Here is a 22,171-nt window from a genome sequence, read left to right as displayed (position 1 = left end):
ATTTGATTAACAGCCTGCTGTCGATATAAAGCTAGAGACTGGGTTTGAATTGTACGAGTTCTAATTACATAACAATTTTTTTTTGTTGATAAATGACACTGGTATGACGATAATTTCTATCTGATGAATGAAGAAACGGTCGACGATGGGACACATTTATGTAGTATACAAAGCTGAAAACAGTGTAATTTTAAAGTGGAGACAGAAAGAAAAGAGAAAGTGTTATTTTTTCTTTGCGACGAAAAGATGTGACGTGAAATGCCCAGAAATATTACTGTTTGTGCCTCATAAAATTAGGCGAGTAGTCATAACCCTTCTTACAGTAAGTAAAATCTATGAAACATTCGTATTCTGTTATATGCAGCGTCAAATTCAACCAGCTGCTTCACTTAGTAGGTGTCTACGTTACAAGTTGTGAATTCAATTCCGCGAAAGAAGAATGAAGCATTCACAAAACAATTTCATGACAAATACACACATATAACAGTCCAGATACAGACAAATAGTTAGTAATTATATGACAAACACAAGACGAATATAAGAAATGAACAAAAGACCTACTGCCAAACATATAGTTAGCTACAAAAAGGTGACATGAGATACACCAAAGTTACATTATCTCCCGTGTTTATTATAACAATGCGCTTGCGCCGCCCGTGACATAACACCGCGAGCAACAGAGCTGGCAGGTCGTCCCTGAACCAGAGGAACTGGTTCCCTTCAAGTGAGTCTAATATTTATTCTTACCTCACACAGTTTACCACCCACTTGACCTTAGATATGGTGCATCATTTATCTTGAGACATGATCATTAAAAATGACTGCAGGTTATATTCTTACTTTACACTAAGAATAGTATAATATAGCATCACGCCTGCTGAAGGGAAAAATCAGAGGTGTCTAGTATATACATCACCAGCTATGTTTATTCTTATTACATTAGCATCTCAGAGTCCGTTCGTAGTAGTGGTTGTCCGAAAAGTCCGCTGTTTCCGTGCTTCGGAGGACTCGTTAAACCGTTGGTCATATTACCCGTAAAACACCTCCACCAACTGTGCCCTTCAGTCGGACGTATACATTCTGAGTTATGTTATATTAATATCTAAATTGGTTTCGTTAATTAAACGGGAACTTATAATACAGACATATTCCTTGTTATGAGTGCATACATGAAAGCAAGCAGAACCGTGCTGAATTTAGGCTAATTGGTCGCATAATCATTTAAAGACCTGAGGTAGGTATATAAATTAAGATATTAACATTTCGTTATTATTACACCATAATCCTCTTCAGAAATCATCGCTCACTCCTGTTTCTTTAGTTTCTTGAGTTGTAATGGGTTCTAATGTTCTAATCATGCATGCCATACTAATCATACTATCAATATAATTACCTATTGTATTCAATCCAATAAACCATTAAGTTACTAGCAACTTAGTAACGCACATGGTGAAAGACAAATAAGATAAAAAATGTCAAAGTTTATCTCATACCGGAGGTAAGAAAACAACTACTTTTGGCAAAGCAACAGGCAAATATTTTTTTAACATACCTTAATGTACCCACCATTGCGTGAATTAATTCACTATAGGGTATAACTATAAGAGTTTCTTCAGAAGGAAGAACTATAAACCAAAATACACCGATAAAAATTTGAAAATATACTGATTCCTATATAATTCGGTACATGTGCGCCGGACGTTATAGTAATAATTCCAACATTCCGCACGCTATGATTCCTCTCAAAAGGACAATTCTCCCACAGGATGGAAGCTCTACAGATGAATCTAACAGCAGCATGTCCACTGCCGTTTAGTGGAGCGACTGGCAACCTGTTTGCCAGTGCAATAACAGCAGTGGTTGCTGCACACTGCGCATTCTACGACAACACACACTGGCCTAGAGACAGCGCCCTAGAGGTCATCGGGAGACGAGCAGGTAATCACAACTTTAAAATATTGTTTACTTGAACTTGAGTGACAAGTGATAGCGTTTGAAGATAGTAAAGTAGGTGGAGGAATCAAGGACGTTCCTTATTCCGTATCGGGTACCTACTAATTTGAGATAAAGTAGAAGTATTATATTGACAAGTGTATATAACAATTTGATTTTGGGAAAGTACCTAAATGTCAATAAGCAGCAGCTGATTTCGTATCATCTTTATTTTCAGAACCAGTATCCTTCGACTTCATAATAGTGGGTGCTGGCACTGCTGGTTCTCTATTAGCCAATCGACTTGCAAATGAATATCCTTCGCAATCTGTGCTTCTGGTTGAGGCTGGTGACGACCCCGGCCTAAATAGTGAGGTAAGCTTAATTCTGTACCGTCGGTGAAAAGTAATACAACTCGAGTTGTATCACTTTTGAGTTATTAGCACACACTTCATGTTCAAAAAATTCTCTTTCTTTCTGTCTAATTCTCGTAACTGTAGCTATTATAAATACGGAGATAATTTTTGTGTTCAGTGATATAAGTACTGTTTGTGAAGGATTCATGCTGTTATAACACGTGTAAAATAATTCATCTAAACTTGCATCAAAGTGAAATGAAGATTTTCATTAAATATTTTGGTGTAAGTAAATGCAACTCAAGATATATTAAAATACACGCCATGCTTGAATTCTCACGGTCCGTGTTTAATGATATAATTTTAGTTGTAACATCAAACACCACATTTATTTTTTCGTGAAAAGTAATATAAATTAATATATATCAAAATATTTCAGAAAATACGATCTTGGATATCAATAACATGTCGTGTATAATGATACATACAAGTTCGATTCTATGCGCCACCAGTGTGTATCTTAGGGTGACCTCCGCATAAACCTGTCTATGGGAAGCCATTTTGTCTAGAGCCACAGCAAACCATATCTTATCCGCATTGCGAATGGGTATAGGTTACGTTAGTACTTCAGACCAAACCGTGTTTTTTCTCTTTCTGTTATAACCACCTTGTAGTACTTAATAATAGTACCTCAATAAGTTGTGAGTCCTGATCATGGCGTCGATATCACCATGGCAGGGTTAGTCAAGAGGTATTTGAGATTTGTCATAACTGTCATTAGTCTCCTTCCCTTAGCTCGAAGCATAGCTGTTTTACATAGTTTTCTTGATTACATGCAGGTTAACCGGTGGCAGATTGAACGCTGCTTTCATTGCTAAGGAGGTTGTAGACGTGAAATAATAGCTCCAATTAATATGCAAGCCATTTAATACACGCTGGTTAGATCTTACACAGCTGTAGATGATCGTACATACTTTTGGATTTAAGGTTCATTGGGATCCAGCTTGGCATCGGCAGCATCGGGATCTGCCACATCTTCTCAAGAGAATATTACCAGTTTCTCAAACACGTTGAATGGTGTAAATAATTGGTCGAGCTTTCTCGTCTTTATAAAGGGAATAACTACTCTGAACTCTGTGCACCACCGTTAAATTGTTTTTTCTGTATTTTGATTACATAAGAGAGAATTACGCACAGGACCGTGAAAAATGGAAAGAGGAAGGGGAGTCCTTTGCCCAGCAGTGGGATCTTGTAGGATAAATTAGATTAGAATAAATAATTGGCAACACCACGGGCACAACCCCTTAATTAAACCAGGTCACAAAGTTTGTAGAAATCCCAGGAGGTATTTGAGCTTCTCAAAGGAGCTGGTTGGCTTACATAGTCAACAAAAGCACGCATAATGGACCACTTGCGTTTATGCGGAAAACTGAGCCCATTAAAGCAACATTAGATATGGGACATTTGTCCATACATGTTGTGCCGACCCCAACTAGAGTGGGATAAAGGCAGGAGGATGATGATGATATAGTGGGAAGTTTGCCCACTTCACAATAGTGGTCCATACGCGAGGATACGCGGAACGTGTGCTTACGTCTAAAGTTTTGCTGAAACGAACTCATTTAGCTTAACCATAACAGACCATGGTAAAGGTGATAAGACCTACCCTGAGGATAGCCCTGTGTAACTTATAGGTTTGAAGGTGAATCAATGATCTTCATTTTCTCTACCTATTCTTATCGTCAACATTGATTCGACCCCGTTTATAGTTCTGTCAATGTTGCGGGCTACCATTAGACCGGGAATTTTGATAATTCGAAGTACTTATTGAATTATCAAAACCTCTGTGGAAATGCGCCCTTCGATCGCCGTGCAAGTTTTGCTCATTTTCTTCGTGATACATGTATATTTTAGGGGATTTTGATTGTGGAAATGAGTTGTAATCTTTTAAATAGTTTCAGCAGGAATGAAGTAACACTAACCAGTTTGTGTGATTTTGGTTTAAAAGTACGTAGGTACATCACTTTTATCTCCAGGCCGTGCTGCCAGGCTAGCCTGAAACATTCCTAATGACCAGTCTTAATATGATTCCTCTTACCTTTATTTGTTAGGGGTGGAAATATTATCATAATTGAATTTGTAAGATGAACCAACAATGGTTTTGATTAGGGGCGTAGTGTGGTGGACAAAATGTGTTTGTAGCGGGCAGCAGTGGTGGTTTTGACCGGTTATTTATGAGTTTTGAGAGTCAAATCATAACAAAATATTTTATTATCGCCACCTTACACTACGTATATATATACGTGTACCATCTTTATATGTATTTATTACTAGAAATTCGTAAAAACATGTATCATTTTACACAATAAAACCGAAAAAATAAATCAAGTTATACCACTTGACACAAATTCGTTATAGTTTATCGTTTGTGTCAATTGATATAAGTTACGTTTCTTTACTTTTTAAAGAAAATAAATAGAATTTTGCCTTTCTACAACTTCATAAAATAAACTTTCTTCCAAGACATTTTGTTTTTTGTACAATAAGACTGTAAAATTATTAATTGAAATATGATATATCAACGATGACTTTTGTATAGTTATGTGTGTAAAAAGGTATATGTAGACTTGTATCAATTTACACAGTATAAAAGTTGGTGTCAACTGATACATGTAATTTATTTTGATCCTCTACCATTTCTGTTTAGGTTCTAAATATAACTAAATATTAGAAAAGAAACCTTCCATCATCACCTATCGACACATCTAACTTCTGTTCCATTATTCCTTATAAGTCACGAGCTAGAATATTTTTAACTTTAAACTCGATTTTCTCAAAACTTCAATTTTGGACTTGTATTACTTTTCACCGACGGTACAGAATTTATGTAAGCATCTCGGATCGGTCTACACTTATTTGTTTCATCTAACTTCATCACACACTCAATAGTTGCTGTGATATCACAAATACTTAATATTTTGGTGATAATCGAAATTCCTTACACGTATTAAAATTTTTAATATTATCTTCTTGCAGGTACCAGGTTTAGCATTCATCAATGGAGCAAAAGAAAACAATGATGACTGGCATTATGTGACCGAACCAGACCAAAACTGCAAAGGTTTTAGAGAAAATCGATGCGTGTGGAGTAAGGGTAAGGGCATAGGAGGCTCCGGTGCCATTAACGCCATGCTTTATATAAGAGGACATCCTACAGACTACAACAATTGGGAGAAGGCAGGCAACGAAGGATGGAGTTATAAAGACGTATCACCTCTATTCGACAAGATCGAAAATGAATTCGAATTTTCCAAATACAGTTATCCCGAAAACCCTTGGCATGGAGTTTTAGAAGCTAGCTGGACGGAACTCAATATGACCCAGCATAAAAGGTCAAGTAACGAAGGACACCTCGGTATAAGATTAAACAAACTACTTGTTAAAGAAGGACGGCGTTTCAATACAGCGAGATTTTATCTCAAAGGAATAGAAAATGTATCCGTTATGAAAAACACACTGGCACAAAAGCTGACAATAGATCCCACAACAAAAACTGTTACTGGCATTGAAATACGTCATAAAAGCGGTGTTGTTATGGAAATTAAAGCCAATAAAGAGGTGATTTTATCAGCTGGGTCTATTGCCACACCTCAACTGCTTATGTTATCAGGTATTGGCCCGAAGAAACATTTGGAGGAAAAAGGAATTAAATGTTTAGTAGACTTGCCCGTTGGGCAAAACTTGCAAGACCATGTTCTTTTGCCTCTTTATCTCAAAACTAAATTAGACACAGTTCTTACTCCCGAAACAATTACGACGTACTTCTTACAGTATATGTTGACTAGAACCGGTCCGCTTTCAAACATTGGAGTAACAGATTTCATGGCATTTGTTAACACAAAGAATCAGAAATACCCTGACTTACAGTTCCTGCATACATATTTTACGATGAAGGACAATTTTGCGATGAGACCTTTCCTTGAAGGATATGGATATAAAGAAGAGATCATAAAGGAAATTGAGAGACAAAATATGAAAAGCGATTTGTTGGCACTCTATCCTAATTTACTGCATCCCAAGTCGAAGGGTGAAGTTTTGTTAGCAGATACTAATCCCGCTTCGAAACCAATTATAAAAGCAAATTACTTCCAACATCCTGATGACTTAACAGTATTGTTGAAATCCATAGAATATATCAAGAAATTGGAGGGAACGACTGTTTATAAAGCGCTTGGAATAGGACTTCTGAAACTGGATATAGAGAATTGTGTTGAAGACTCTGATGATTACTGGGAATGTTATGCGAGACATATGGCATCATCGATATTCCACCCTGTAGGGACTACTAAAATGGGTCCTGATGACGACGAGACTGCTGTAGTGGACACAGACTTATTAGTACGTGGTGTGAAGAAACTGAGAGTGGTAGATGCCAGTATTATGCCCGATATTCCTGGTGGTAACACCATGGGGCCGACGCTGATGATAGCGGAGAAGGCAGCTCAAATTATTAAAAATCATTACGGGTATAAAGATGAATTGTAATTTTTTATCTACAGTGTTACTTTTAGTTTTATTTATCTAATGTTACTTTTGGTTACTTATTATAATTTAGTAATACTAGTTGTTTATTAAGAAGTTGAATAAAACTGTCATAAAAATGTGTTTATCTAGACTAACTCTGTAAACGTGCAATATTGTGGCTGTTCTCACACACTTCATTTACTTCATCTACCTTCTTTTATGTCTGCACACACACAACTTCAACTCCATAATCTTCAATGTAAGTATAAGTAGCACAATTATTTAAGTTTATTTTTTGTGCTAGCAACCTACATACAAAATTACTTATAATTGTTATTTATTAAAGTGCAATAATTATGAATTGCATCATTACCTTCACCCTTTTAACCTACATTTATGAATGCTTAAGGATAATTTAATAATTTTCCACTTGTTGCAAAACTTACAGCTCAGCTGCACAAATATAAAATTTATTTTTTTAATACGACATAATTTTTACGCAAAAAACTTTGCAATTTAATAAACGCGACTGAACTCATTAACGATAATAATTAAATCCTGTGATTTCAAGAATTTCTTCAAGTAGTCAAATAAAATCTAAGACAAAGGCTTGGATAGCATTCTCTGGGTATTCACTTACTGGGTAGTCGTAAAATTATGTTATGTTTGTGCTATGACATCAGAAGAATGTTATTGTGTCCTGGTCACAGCTCAACAATTACTAAATGACCGGAGGTTAAAGTTTGCAGACGTAACCATAAATTTGTTTTTAAAACTGAATAAATAACCACGAAAACTCGCAACAATTGCGACAACTTTCGTAGAACCGGAAATGAAGGCCAGTACAAAAAGAATATTTATCTTTTTCGAGTTTCAAACTATGTATTATTAACAAAATTGTTTAAAAAAACACGACAATTTCCATGCTAGATAGATATTTAGGAAAAGCAAGTTTTAGACTGATTTTTTGTGTTATATTTTCCATTTTTTGTTAATGTGGCAAAATCATTCTTTGAGATGTCCTAGAAAAGTGTTAGTACTATCTACTCAAAACCAGCGTGCGCGTATGAAACGATTAACGTATGTGGAGGAAGCAAGAGAAGTGTGTCAGGATTGCAGCAAATGGAATTCCATAGTCTCTGGTTACCCCGGTGGGAAATAGGCGTGAGTTTATGTATGTATGGAACTTGCACGCTTTAATCTGACAGATTCAAAATCACCTGCGACCTGTCCCACTTACTAGGGCTGAGGTCAGAGACTAACCTTTGCTATCCATAGCTAACTGGCCATGCTATACCAAGTCTAAATAGGTGATAGCGTTACATCACTAGACAAGGGTCCTTGAAGATGCGTTGACGACACCTTCTGGCGTAACCGCTTTCGTACGTGCACGAAAATACCTTTACAAAACAATGACACGCATTTTCAACGCACAATAAATGCAATGGGGGTCTCTCTGAGGACTTCCTCAGATTAGGACCTTGAAATTAAAGGGCAAATTTCGGCACTTGAGTTTTACTTAAAATGTCGTCCGTAGTATCTATAAAAGCATGCAGTCTAACACCTAAGTAATATGCACTATAAACATACCTACCCATCTTGTAAAATTAGTTCATCCCCCTAGCATTATCCCGTTTTTCACAGGGTCCGCTTAACTAATCTGAAGATTTGACAGCTCCTGTTTTTTACAGAAGCGACAACCCGCGAAGGGAAAACCAGCCTAATACAGGTTAGGTCACATACCTCCGAAAATGCATTTCTCGGGAATGTGGGTTTCCTCGCAATGTTTTCCTTCACCGCCGAGTACGTGATAATCATATATGATCCAAACATGAATTCGAAAACAAATTCGACAATCGACAGTTTAGGCCTATGCTGACCTGCGACCTCAAAGTGTGAGGCAAGCGTTCTAACTGGGCTACCACGGCTAACTTGTTAAATTAGTTAAATCTGTAAAAAATGACAATTCTTAGACAACATTGACGGTCAATCAATATGCTACATTCTTAGATATTTTGATAAAGATAATAAAAAGGATGTAGGTAATTTATTTTATTTATTTATTTATTTATTTATTTGTTGCATGTCACATGGTGGCTTACAGTTCTTAAAGTAAAATTGTACAAGCATGTGACACCCTGTAAGGGCACCGCAAAAGTAACAATAACTTAAAACTAAAAAAATATAAACTATTTTTTATATAATTAAACTTACTTTAGAATTTTTAAAATTACATAATATATACTACCTACTTATACTATTATTATTTTTAAGTAATTATCAGTAACTAAGCTTTATTTTATATATTTAGATAACAATAAAATTATATTATTTATTTAACTTATTACAATCATTAAATAGCTCTTCTATCTTATAAAAGGCTTTATTTAACAAATACTTTTTTAGTAGTTTTTCGAAACAGGAGAACTTCTCTTCCTTTTTAATATAGTTAGGGATGCTATTGTAGATTTGAATAGCCATAGAGTGAGGACCGGATCTGTATAACTCCATTGTTGTAAATGGGAGTTTTAATTTATGTAAATATCGGTTATTTCTTTTAACAGCTGTGATTTGGGTGTAGAGGTGCATATTCTTTTTGACAAATTTACAACACTCTAGTATATATATAGACGTTAATGTTAATATGTTGTATTTAATGAAATAGGGTTTACATGAAACTGTTTGGTCAATGTTAGTAAGTATCCTGATGCATTTCTTTTGTAGAATAAATATATCTTGAATAATTGTACTATTGCCCCATAATATTATTCCGTATGTGAGCCTAGAATGGATGTATGCATAATATGCCGTAAGAGCTGATTTGAAATCAGTTGTTTTTTTGAGTATAGTTAATGCGTAAATAAAAGAGGAGAGTTTTTTCGTTAATTTGTAAATATGTGATTTCCAGTTTATATGAGTGTCTATATCGATTCCTAATAATGTTGCTGTGTTTTCTGTGACTATTTGGGTGTTGTTATACATGTATTGTAGGTTTAAAGACTTTTTCTGGAATGGCCTAAATTCTATAATTTTACATTTTTTATAATTTAATTGGAGATTATGTGCATTGAGCCAGTTTTGAATTATATCGAATGTGGAGTTTAGTTTAATTTTGATTTCTGAAATGTTATTGCATGAAAATAGAATAGATACGTCATCAGCGAAGAGTGTACAGTAATCGTTGAGAATTTTGGGTAAGTCGTTGATGTATATTAAAAATAGTATGCAACCAAGGACCGTACCTTGAGGGATAGAGTTTTTGATATTGATTTTGTCTGATCTTACATGTTGTATTTTTCCGGTATTAAAATCAGTATTCTCTACGTCTACATATTGCACACGTTTTGAGAGGTATGAGGTGAGCCACTGGTGTGCTATTCCTCTTACACCCGTGTCGTACAGTTTGTCCAGAAGTATATCATACTGTACACGATCGTATGCTTTGCTCATGTCAAGTAAGAGGCCAACGGCGTATTTTTTATTATTTAGTGTGTCTAATATTTTTTGGGTGTATTTATAAACTGCTAGAATAGTAGAGTGGTGCTTTCGAAAACCATTTTGACTTTTGTCGAAAATATTGTATTTCTCGTAAAATGAGTAAAGTCTCTTGCATAATATTGATTCAAATATCTTTGACGAGGTAGGTAATAACGCGATAGGTCGATAATTGTTTGGATCTGTTTTATTTCCTTTTTTATGAATTGGTCTTACAATAGATATTTTCAAGGCATCTGGAAAGATACCCTCTGAAAAAGACTGGTTTATAAGTAAAGTGTACGGAACTGTTAAAATATCAATACATTTTTTAATTAACGTTGGGGGGATTTCGTCAATACCGTAGCTTGTTTTGTTTTTCAGTTTTTTTATTATGAATTGTACTTCGGCGGGTTCTACAGGTCGTAAGTATAAAGTATTTTCTATATAGTTATGTACTTTTGTTGTTTTAGAATTATAGTTTTGACGTGAAGATATATTTGTATTTCCTATTTGGGCGAAGAATTTGTTAAATGAATTTGCTATAACTTTAGGGTTTGTTTCGCATGTGTTATTGTTTTTTAATATTATATTTTGTTTATTCAGATTATTTTTATTATTATTTGTTTCATGATTTATTATTTGCCACATTGTTTTCATTTTATTGTATGATTTTTTAAATTTATTTATGTTACTTATTTTTTTAGCTCTGTTTACTGTTTTTTTAAGTATTTTTTCATATAATTTATAGTGTGTATGTAAGATATTGTTGTCAGTTTTTGATAATAGTAATTTATATAACCTTTTATTTTTACAGGATGTTTTAATTCCTGTTGTTAGCCACGTATGTTTTTGTTTATGATGTATTTTTATTACTCTTTTAGGTATATTTTTGTCTAGAATGGATGTTATAGTTTTTAAGAAATTATTATAATTTTCATTTATATTTTTCTCAGTTTTTATAATATCTTGCCATTGTATAGAGTTTAACGAGCTTTTAAATTTGTTCATATTTTTTTCGGTAAATAATCTTTGTTCTATTGTTAAGTAATTTAAGTTTGATGTTTTTATTATTTTTTGTACACGTATCGAAATTCCTTTGTGGTCTGAGAAACCGAATTCTTGAACAGACGTCTCTACAGTAATTTTTTTCAAGTTAGTGAATACAAGATCTATACAAGTTGATGTAGATTTAGTGATCCTTGTTGGTTTATTTATGCTTTGTTTAAAGTTTAATGTTAACATCAGATTGCAAAGTCGTCGTTTTTCTTTTTCCTGTTTACTGTTTTGTTGTTGATCTACGTTTAAATCTCCGACTAATATTATAGATTTTGACTTATCTTTAATTTCTAATATTTTTAGTAACTTTTCATGTTGGGAAAAGAAGGTTTCAATCTCTTTGCTACTATTTGGCCAGTACAGGACTATTAATAATACATTTATTGTATATAATTCTATAGCGCATATTTCGTAAACAGATTCTACAGATAGACTATTTATGTCTTCACGTTCTTTACATGGAGTTAAGTTTCTTAGTAGTATACATGCACCACCTCCTGGTTTGTTCTTCCTGCAGTAAGATGCAGCAGTGTAGTATCCATTTACTTGTAAATATTTTAACTTTTCAGGGTTAATCCAGGTTTCAGCGATGCATATTGCGTTGGTTTCCGGTTTTTCTTCTAGGAGAGATTCTAACAGGTGAGTTTTCGGTAGTATACTTCGGGCATTCTGATAAATTATGTTAAAATCAGAAGTTATTGTATAATCAGAAGATATGTTAATATCAGAAGGTATGTTAACAGCAGAAGGTATGATTTTATCTTCGAAATGTATGTATGTTATTTGAGAAGTGGCTCGTACTCGATTCTTTGTTTGAGGAATCATTGACATTTGTAGTGGTAGCTTCTATATTTTGCTCAATTCCATTTACATATAGTTTATTTTTACGAATGATCGCATGTTTTCCGTTTTTCTTTGCATTTTGTAGAAGTTCTTGTAATTTTTGCCTCTCTTTGCGACCTTGTTCATCATAGTATTCAGAAACGTAGAGTCCAGTATTTTTCAAATAGATTGAATTTTGTAGTATGTGTTTGGTCATTCTCTTGCTGATTAGTTCTATCTTTACAGGTCGACGGTATCCTTTTCTTCCTAGGCGACACAGGTCCTCTATGTATTCCGTTAGATCTACATTATATAAGTCGTAGAAGATATCGATGATTTGGCAACTGAGGCTATAATCATCTTCTCCGTAGTCTTCGTTAAGTCCGTATAAAACAATTGTTTTATCATGTTCACATGAATGGTGCGTCAAATTATGTGTGGCTAGAGCGTAGGGTTTTGAGTCTTGTTGGGTAATCTTAATTGATAGTTCGTGTAGGTTTTTCTCCATAAGTTGTTTTTCTTCTTCTAACTTTTTTATTTTTGTTTCCAATGCTTCAATGTTTGTTCCGATTTTTACTTGTTCAAGTTTTAAGCTGTTAAATTCTTGCATGAAATCTTGTTTGAAGTCCTTCATTGCGTTTGAGAACAATATTTCGATTTGGGTAGATAATGCTGACACTATGGACTGTTGCATGGCTTTTAGTTTAGTATCTAGAAGGCTGTTCAATTCCTTAGAATTTAATGGTGCTGTAATAAGTGTATTAGTTGTTGGTATAATGTGTGAATTATTTATCAGAGTATCGCCCATGATGCTATTTTCAGAGTCGTTGTAGCTGGTATTTGGCGTAGAGTGAATGTTTCTTGCTGGAGTGCTATCATTTCTTGGAGCTCTTTTTGAGATATTTAAACATTCGGGGCAAGTCCAGGAAATATCATATTTTTGTGCATTTGCAATGTACTGAGAATGTGAGATGTTAAGACATTGGTAGTGATAATTTCCTTTGCAGCAGCAACAGGTAATACGCCCTGATACGTTTGCCGGCTTTTTGCAAGCAATGCAATTCATCTTTTTGTTAATAACGCCCTCTAGTCGTAATTAGAAGTAGCACTTTTTAAAGCGTTTGCGGCGTAATGCGATTAGACGGTTATCCTAGTTAGTTCCCATATTTTCAGGTAGATGGCATTGGTAGAATATTGTAGTGCGACCTCTAGCGTCGATTTACAGAAACATATCGAACGCATCAATACGTTATCCTTGGACTCCTAGTTGTCTACCCTATTTGTTTCCTGTTTGTATATAGATGGCGCCCCTAGTATGTAGTGAACAGTGATGATGAGAGAATGTAGATTTTTTAAGGTTATGTTTATTTATTGCACCGATATAATTATTAACAATCGTTACGATTCAATAGTTTTCGTTCGTATTATATAACTAAAGTAATAAGGTACACGTCATTTACGTAATTGTCACTTATTTTCACTAATTTAGCACTGTTTATTTTTACGGGTATTTTTGCTATAAGCACTATTATTTAGGTAAGTTTATTTATTGCGCACGTTATTTATGGCACAAGGAATAATAATTTCACTTCACTGTAGTTAAATATTCACTCTAATTATTTTAATTTGCAAAAATAACACTAGCTTATTGTTTACGTAGGACAGTAGCGCCCTCTCCCGTGATTTAATTTACTTGATTGAATTAACTGAAAAGCGACAAAATCTTATATCATCATTAACCTTAGCCTGATGACTGCATTACTCAAGAGCATACGGCTGCTAATGAATAAAATAATTGAGGATAACTATTATAGTCGCTATTAAACGTGATGATAATAGAACGTACTCTTTAATAACTGTTTTTCTTGCAATATTCTGCCACATTACTCAGATGAAGCTATTTCAAATGAGAAATTGTTATTTTATGGACTCATTTTTTTTGACCTGACTTATTGTAGATTTGCCGCAGATGGCATTAACTACTTGGCCGGACAAATGGGGAGCGCTGAAGGCTCTCACCCGGTACAACGTTTAAGACAATCAGGCCTGAGGGTGCCCAGTTGGGCGCGAACCTCAGCTTAGGGCGTTGTCTGAGAGGAAAAATATTTGAAAGAATTAATCGACCCTATTGGGTCGGTAGCGATAAGCGCTGATTGAGGGAAATCGTCGACCACGCCGGCGGGGTCAGTATCGGGGTCCTGAAGTGTTTGGTGTCGCGAGCTGATTGGCTGCCTCTATGGCTAAGCAATCGGGTCGTCGGGATCGTATATTACGTCCTTCGGACGCCGATACTTTTCAGTACCCTCCATAAGCGGGATGTATTCGGAAGCCGCAACTACTAGGGGATTTGGGTGGTGCGGAGCAGAAAGGAGGTTTTATTTTGTATTTCTTGTCTGTGCAATAAAGTATTTGTTATGTTATGTTCATATTGTTTATTATATGCCACTAACCCGCAGTGGAGCAGCGTGGTGAAGTATGCTCCACCCCCCCTCCGGTTGGTTCAGGGGAGGCCTGTGCCTTGCAGTCCGACATATACGAGTATAAGCCGTGTGTGTATGCTTACTGCTGTAAGTACGTAGTCGTTATACATGAGTCATGTCACGGGCCTATGGTGGCTCAACAATAAACCTGACACCAAGGTTGATGGGGTTGGTAATCCACCTCACAACCCACACGATAGAAGAAGTGTGTGTATTCCATGCCAAGGGTCACAACCTACCAATAAACACTTCTTAAAAATAACTGCAACATACATAACTTGTTACTCAACAGTAGCTTTTGAATGCTAATAATAGTTGACAAACAAAAAAGTTATAAAACGGGGTGGTACATTATTGTCGCTGGTAATTGCAGAATACATACAGAGAGACAAGGTACGTTGTTTTGTTTAGTTAATTTACACAATACGTTGTAAGAACTATTATGAACTACACTCGCGGGCAAAAATTTTGGAATCACTTTCTTGAAATTGGTTCCGCGCCGTCTAAACTTTCGGTGGAGTGTTGGTGGAGTACCAACCTCATCAACTTTGGTGTCAGGGTTACTATTGAGCCGCCAAAGGCCCCTGACATGGCTCATGTAACGACTACTTACTTAAATCAATAAGTAGTAACCGGGACCGACAGCTTAACGTGCCTTCCGAAGCACTGATAATCTTACTTTCGGACAATCTGGTGATCAACCAGCAATGTCCTAACAAAACTAGGGACCACTAAGTTTTTTTGTGATATGTTTCCACCAGGAATCGAACCCGGGACCTCCGGATCGTGAGTCTGACGCTGAACCACTGGACCACAGAGGTCGAAATCATAACTGTGCTTTTGTTATCGAGCTGTCGGGTAAAATTACACCACGGTGGCAACTAACAGAGGTTGCTACATACGAGTATTACTCCAATAATTTTCAATTGCATTTTATGTGTTTGCCCAAGAACAGTTTTTATAAGCAAAATACTCCTGAAATAGTGGTTCCCATGGCATTGCTTTGTATTGTGCAAGTTCAGTGGTCCCACACAGCGATATAGTCTACGTCAGTGTTTCCCAAAGTTGTGTGGACTACGACCCCTGCAATATGAGTACACAAACTGCGGGCACACCTCTAGGAAATTGAACCGTTACCAATATGAATAAAGGACTTTTCAAATAAGTAACAAAGCTTTATATCCGCTGTAGGGTCGGTCGTTGGTTGGTGTATCGTTCTAAAGGCAGGCAAGTTTGGGAAACACTGGTCTACGTCTATATAATAAAAGAATCGTGCCACTTATCATATCGTAGATATTTGATATCACGTGATTTCCAGGATTTGTGCCCGGTTAATGGCAATAGGTTTCCCCCTATTACATGGGACTTAAGGTTTACTAAACATACTCCTAGCTAGGAGTGGGTATAATTTGTTTTTATTTATTATTGTACACACAAAAACGGCATAATAAACTTAAAACTAAGTTGTACAGCTAGATTACAGGGAAATTAACGTGCTGATGCTTAAAATAGGAAAATTAATTCCTGTGCTATAAGCATCAATACAATTCGAGAGTTACGACTGCAGCTAGTACTGCGTGTCCAAAATTAATTAATAATAATAGTATACACCTACCTACTCCTACGGGGATACAGGCGTGATGCATCTACTTATCATCCACAAGGTTCACCGCATCCGTCTGGGAGGATTTTTTAAAAAAGTGTCAGCAAGTAGTCATCGGCTTACTTGTGGCTCTGCCCACCCCATTGGACATTACGAGCGTGAAATTATGTATGCACCTATGTACGACCCTATGTAATTACCTAATAAGCAAAGGGCAACGTTCAAATGTCTTCAATAAACCGGTTTTAGCTCTCTTACGACAGTCTGTGAAGTTACCACATGGTTGAACCTTTCTTTGAATATTATTTTTATTAGGTGTAAACAAATTAATATCAAAACTTCCTACACGGCCTCTATAGTCCAAGAATTGAGCGTTGGGTTCAAGACCCGGAAGCCCAGGGTTCGAACTCGGTGGGGACAAATCACAAAAATCACTTTGTGACCCCAGTTTGGTTAGGACGTTAAAAGCTGATCACCTGATTGTCCGAAAGTAAGATGATCCGTGTTTCGGAAGGCAATTTGAGATCCCGGTTACTACTGATGTAAGTAAGTAGTCGTTACATGAGCCGTGTCAGGGGCGGCTCAATAATAAATCTGACACCAGGGCTGATGAGGTCGGTAACTCTCATTGATTTAAAAGATGTGTTGCTGTTGCAGTTTCTTGTCATTTCTTCTCCTCAGCCATAACACCTTGCGAAACGACATAAATTCAAAAATGTTATATTGACCTTCAACAAGTTTGTCCATGATAATTACGTTGAATAAATGATTCTGATTTCTGTACCACATGGGAAAGCGAAGAACGGAAACTACACATAAACTATAAGGTAAAGAGGTTAGGGTCTCCCTAATAGGCACACATAGGAGCGCGGGCGCAACTATGTTGCAACCCTGCTTGACGGCCAACGCCAAAAATGGAAAGGCACATGCGTATACCTACGCACGTAGCCGAGGAGTTGCGAATATCACTCGTGAAAGAGTGATGTCACCTGAGTATACAGAGGACAGTGAGATAGCTACGAAGATGTCTTGACCATCACATCACTAATTTAAGAGCCATGCTCTTGTCGGTGTAGCGTTCTCCATTCTTGTCAATCAAAGGTCAATTCGTTCACTTCCTTATAAGACACGACCATAACACATCAATTTGAAATAAAAAAAGACTTTTTTTTATTTTTTTCCTAGGTCTACCCCTTCCTTTGTTCCCTTCAATTTTTCCTTCTATGATGTTTGTCATTAATGAATCGTGTCGTATCAGGTGGCCAATCATATTTCCTCTCCGGTTCTCTATAGTCTTCATTATGGTTCTCCTTTCTTCAACTCTTTCCAGCACTTTTTCATTTGACACCATTTTCGCAAAAATATGGAACTGAAAATATTAAAAAAAGCACTAAAATGTTCATGAATTTCCCCTCACCTCACTTGATATCAACTCAGAATTATGGTCTCAAGCACCCCCTTCAGTATTTGTTACACTTTCACTAACACCCATATGTACTTGTATGGCCACTAGTATGTACGGGGTGTAAGTGACATCGTAACGAATACTAAGGGGACTGATTCAGCTCATTATTCTGATTTAATATCAAGTGGAATTTTCCATCGTAAAGTATAGAATTGAAAATAATTTCAAAAACACAAAAAAACATGAATTTAGCGACGGAAAATTTCCACTCTATATTAATTCAGAATCATGATCTGAATTATCCCCCTTAGTATTCGTTACGATGTCACTAAATACCCTGTATAAAAATAGGTCATGGATACGGCATCCATTATGGATGTGAGACGGTGAGACCTATTTTATACTAAATAATGGAAATTCCAAACCCTAAGTGCCCATCATTTATATTTACTCTTTTACATGTAACACGATGTAACTTACAAAACTGTTCATAAGATATTCATGGATGTGATTTTTGAGAGAACGGACGCGTTTCAAGGGCGAGCGTTAACGTAAACGCGAAAGTTATTGTTTGCCCATGATATTTCTTAATCAATAACGTGTGGCTTAACGTGTTGGCGAATATTTTTTTCTGTGACTTACGAGTTAAACTTTTAAAGTAGGTTGAGATTGTGTTAGGAAATTATGAGGTATAAAAACAAAAAGGAAACCAAACCAAAATACCTGTAGAGAAATTGTTACTTACTCATAAGTAGCCTCATAATATGGACACAAGATCGTTAAGAAAATAAAACCGTAAAATACAATTGGAAACAGACGAAAGCCTCTTTCGCCTACTGAAAATGCTATAATAAATAATAAATAAATTTATTTCCAAAAATAACTTTTACAATGAAGATTACAATGGTTGTACTTAAAATACAAGGAAGTGATTCGCTGTCCCCTAAACTAGGTAAAAACCTGTATCTTAGGGGTCAGTGAGTCTGGCAAAACGTTGGCGTAATGTACAGACCAGAGTTACGTTAATCCATATACTAGGTACTTTCGTCCAAAACAAACAAAAATAATGTGGCTACAATGTCCACAAGGAAAACAAATATTGCACAAGGAAGTGTAATATACGAAATGAAAGGAAGCCAAGCATTACACGTTTTTGAAGGCCTCTTGAGGTAAACTGGGTTGCCAGCCTTAAATAACGGTAATTTAATAAAACGACCCTATCCTATCGGTATCAAAGTAGCCTTTTAATTTTCTCTGATCGTTCATCCAAATGCAACGTTCATATACGATCTGATACGATGAGTTTCCCAACTTATTATAAGGTTGCGGTTAATGTTGTAATGTAAAATAACGGGGTTTTGAAAGATAATCTACTAATTATGTTCCTTGCATGGTCTGCATTCAAAATACTTTGTGAAACGTACCTAAAGCAAAACAAACGGTATCCTGTTAGTATAGAACCTAATGTTAGCTGATCCATGGAGACTGGATCAGTAACATCACTAGTAACATAGGATGAAGAATAATAAGTGGTTGAGCGTTGGGCTCACGATCCGGAGGTCCCGGGTTCGAATCCCTTTGTGATCCCTAGTTTGGTTAGGAAATTACAAGCTGATCACCTGATTGTCCAAAAAGTAAGATGATCCGTGCTTCGGAAGGCACGTTAAGCCGTTGATCCCGGTTACTACTTACTGATGTAAGTAAGAAGTCGTTACATGAGCTATGTCAGGGGCCTTTGGCGGCTCAATAATAACCCTGACACCAGGTTATACTTTAGTTCGCCGCAAAAAAAAAAAAAAAACAATTAAACATGCCGATTTTAAAGAAAGTTTTCGACGTCTGTCGGTGGCGTCCATCAAAACACTGAGGTATTCCATCGTTAGTTAGATTGATTAGGTAGGTAAGTACATAATTTCGATTCCAATCATCATTTCCACCGGTACAATACACCTTGAAATTACGAGGGAACAAATCACAATAATGTTTAACATAGTCTATAAATTATGTGTAGCAAGATCCTACAGTACAATAGGGCTGCTATAATAATTTATATTTTAAGACGTTTGGAGAATATCGTGAACAAAACCTAACATTGTTACCTGTACTAATTTAAGAGCCACGCTCTTGTCTCCATGCTACTTTCTAGAGAAAAATAGGGCAGTGTTTTCCCTCTTCCCTTCCACACTGCAGTAGTCTGTCTGACGCGAGTGGGATGGCGCCCAGAGTAGTCTATTTCAAAGCCGTACTAGGCCTCTGAATTGTACTACCTACCTACCGCTACCTTTTAATTATTGTTACCTATTATTATTGTGATATAATAGGAGTTTAAAAAACTATAATAATTGTGTTTTAGTAAAATCCTTTTTGTTTTCAATTATTTTTCCGTCATAATGTAATCTTTTTAGAACCTTCTTCTTTTTAAACGTTTAATTACCACACGGAATAAATGAGGCACTTTCTAGGCTCACATCATCAATTTAAGAGCCACGCTCTTGTCGGTGTAGCATTTTCCATTCCAGTTTATCAAAGGCCAATTCCTCGACTTCCCTATAAGACACGACGTTAACCTTTTCTTAACACACATGCACAATACACAAAACACAAGAGTCAGTTTTTGGACAGAAGAGGCAAGATGATTGGACACCTAATAAGACACGACGAATTTATTAAAAACATCATAGAAGGAAAGCTAGAAGGAAAGAGTGGAAGGGGAAGACCAAGAAGAGCTTACATGGAACAAACTTTCTAGGCTACGTTCCCCAAAATAATATAGATGGCGCTGTCGAGATTTAACGTGTTCATTACCTATTTTCTCATTACTCGGGTACATCATTATTCAAAAATACAATGTAATGGCAAGAAGCATTATAAAGTTGTTGATATTTAGATCTAATTATGTATAGAATTATGTTGCTACTATTATATTTATTCTTTTTATTTTGATCATAATAATAATGGGTGGAAGATGTTGTGTGTTGTTGTGCTTGGGTGTAATAAAAAGGATCATCATTTATACCCAAAAACAAAGTTAAAATATGCATAATATGTATGTTATCCATGAAATTAGAAGGTTAAACGAAGGGAAATCTGTACAGCGCCATCTATATTGTTTTAGGGGAACGTAGCCTGTAAAGTCCCTCATTGTCTCACTGATTGAGACGTGAAACTAGTTTCTCTCATCATCATCATCATCAGCCCATTAACGTCCCCACTGCTGGGGCACGGGCCTTCCCTATGGATGGATAGGGAGATCGGGCCTTAACCTCTCATCTGCCGGAACGCGGATCTCGACCAGACACAATGTAAAATCTATTGTGTCTGGTATCTCGGCAGATGAGAGGTTAAACCATCACGCGGGCCCAGTGCGGATTGATGGTTATTAACGACTGCTAATGCAGCCGGGACCAACGGCTCAACGTGCCTTCCGAAGCACGGAGGATCTCGAGATGAAAACTTTTTTTTTTGTGGTCACCCATCCTATGACCGGCCTTTGCGAAAGTTGCTTAACTTCAACAATCGCAGACCGAGCGCGTTAACCGCTGCGCCACCTAACTCCTCAAGTTTCTCTCGTATGGCAACCCTTCTCCAATTAATCGGAAAGTAATCATAGTAGTATACTGATTATCGTTACATTGTATGGATCTATTAGAAAATTACACACCAATACTGGAATCACGCTTTTGTTACTTTATAACGTAATTTCCCTAGTTGTACATAATTATTTTTTGCTGCTGAATTCTCCCAAATTATACACTCTTTCATGTTATATCAACTCTATGAAGATATTTTCAGGGTTCCGTAAGTAAACACTTTTTCGGCAACCATTCTTGTTGTCTTGTTGATAAATTACCTATATCACTAAATAAACATGAAATTACAGAACCAAAAACTATCCCCTTGAATTCTGGCTAATATAGTACCAACCCAAAAGTGTCATGCCTTATGTATACTGGGTGTTAGGGACATCGTAACGACAACTTTAATGGGTTATTCAGACCATGATTCTAAGTTGATATCAAGCGGAATTTTCCGTCGCCATGGTATGGAAATGAAAATAATATAAAGCACAAAAAAAATCATGAATTTTCCGAGAGGAAATTCCACTTGTTATTGACTCAGAATCATGATCTGAATTAGCCTCCTCGATGTCACTAACACCCTGTACAAAGGACGAGACAGCCCGAACAAGGAACCATCCGTGATCCGGACATATTAATTTGGATGGTTTTTGATTTTATATTTCATGTTTATTCTTCTTCATCAACCCATGAGCCATGTCCTTTGGCGGTTCGTAACCCTGACACCAATGTTGATGGGGTTTCATGTTTATTAATTGAAATAAATTTTATTTAGGTACAGCTCCTACCCCAACATTTACGTCGTTAATATCCCACCAGCTCGTACAAAGCGTTTCGCTTCCGCATTTCTTATTATGCGAACGGCTAAGGTATGGATTATTCTGCCGCGAATCTGTTTCCCGATAAGTACAATCTAGGCAGTAGGTATGTCTTACTAT

The 22,171-nt window shown here is 36.2% G+C and overlaps 2 protein-coding genes across 3 annotated transcripts in view; one reads left to right on the top strand and one right to left on the bottom strand.

Moving 5' to 3' along the window:
- The window catches only part of LOC126376112 (flotillin-2), a 313,335-nt gene that overhangs the window by 98,728 nt on the left and 192,436 nt on the right, over window positions 1-22,171 (bottom strand). The window lies entirely within an intron of this gene.
- LOC126376108 (glucose dehydrogenase [FAD, quinone]-like) lies at window positions 642-7,173 on the top strand. Its single transcript, XM_050023272.1, has 4 exons — window positions 642-724; window positions 1,766-1,938; window positions 2,171-2,307; window positions 5,325-7,173. The coding sequence occupies exons 2-4, from the start codon at window positions 1,767-1,769 to the stop codon at window positions 6,831-6,833; spliced, it is 1,818 nt and encodes a 605-aa protein (XP_049879229.1). The 5' UTR covers window positions 642-724; window position 1,766; the 3' UTR covers window positions 6,834-7,173.

This window comes from Pectinophora gossypiella, chromosome 20, assembly GCF_024362695.1.
Source record: "Pectinophora gossypiella chromosome 20, ilPecGoss1.1, whole genome shotgun sequence".
Taxonomy (NCBI): domain Eukaryota; kingdom Metazoa; phylum Arthropoda; class Insecta; order Lepidoptera; family Gelechiidae; genus Pectinophora; species Pectinophora gossypiella.
Note: the sequence above shows the minus strand (reverse complement) of the source record. Positions and strands in the feature narration are given on the sequence as shown.

Coding starts and splice junctions, on each gene's coding strand:
- LOC126376108 (XM_050023272.1), top strand. CDS start 1,767: ATGGAAGCTCTACAGATGAATCTAACAGCAGCATGTCCACTGCCGTTT. Junction 1,939..2,170: donor GGTCATCGGGAGACGAGCAG/GTAATCACAACT, acceptor CTTTATTTTCAG/AACCAGTATCCTTCGACTTC. Junction 2,308..5,324: donor ACCCCGGCCTAAATAGTGAG/GTAAGCTTAATT, acceptor ATCTTCTTGCAG/GTACCAGGTTTAGCATTCAT.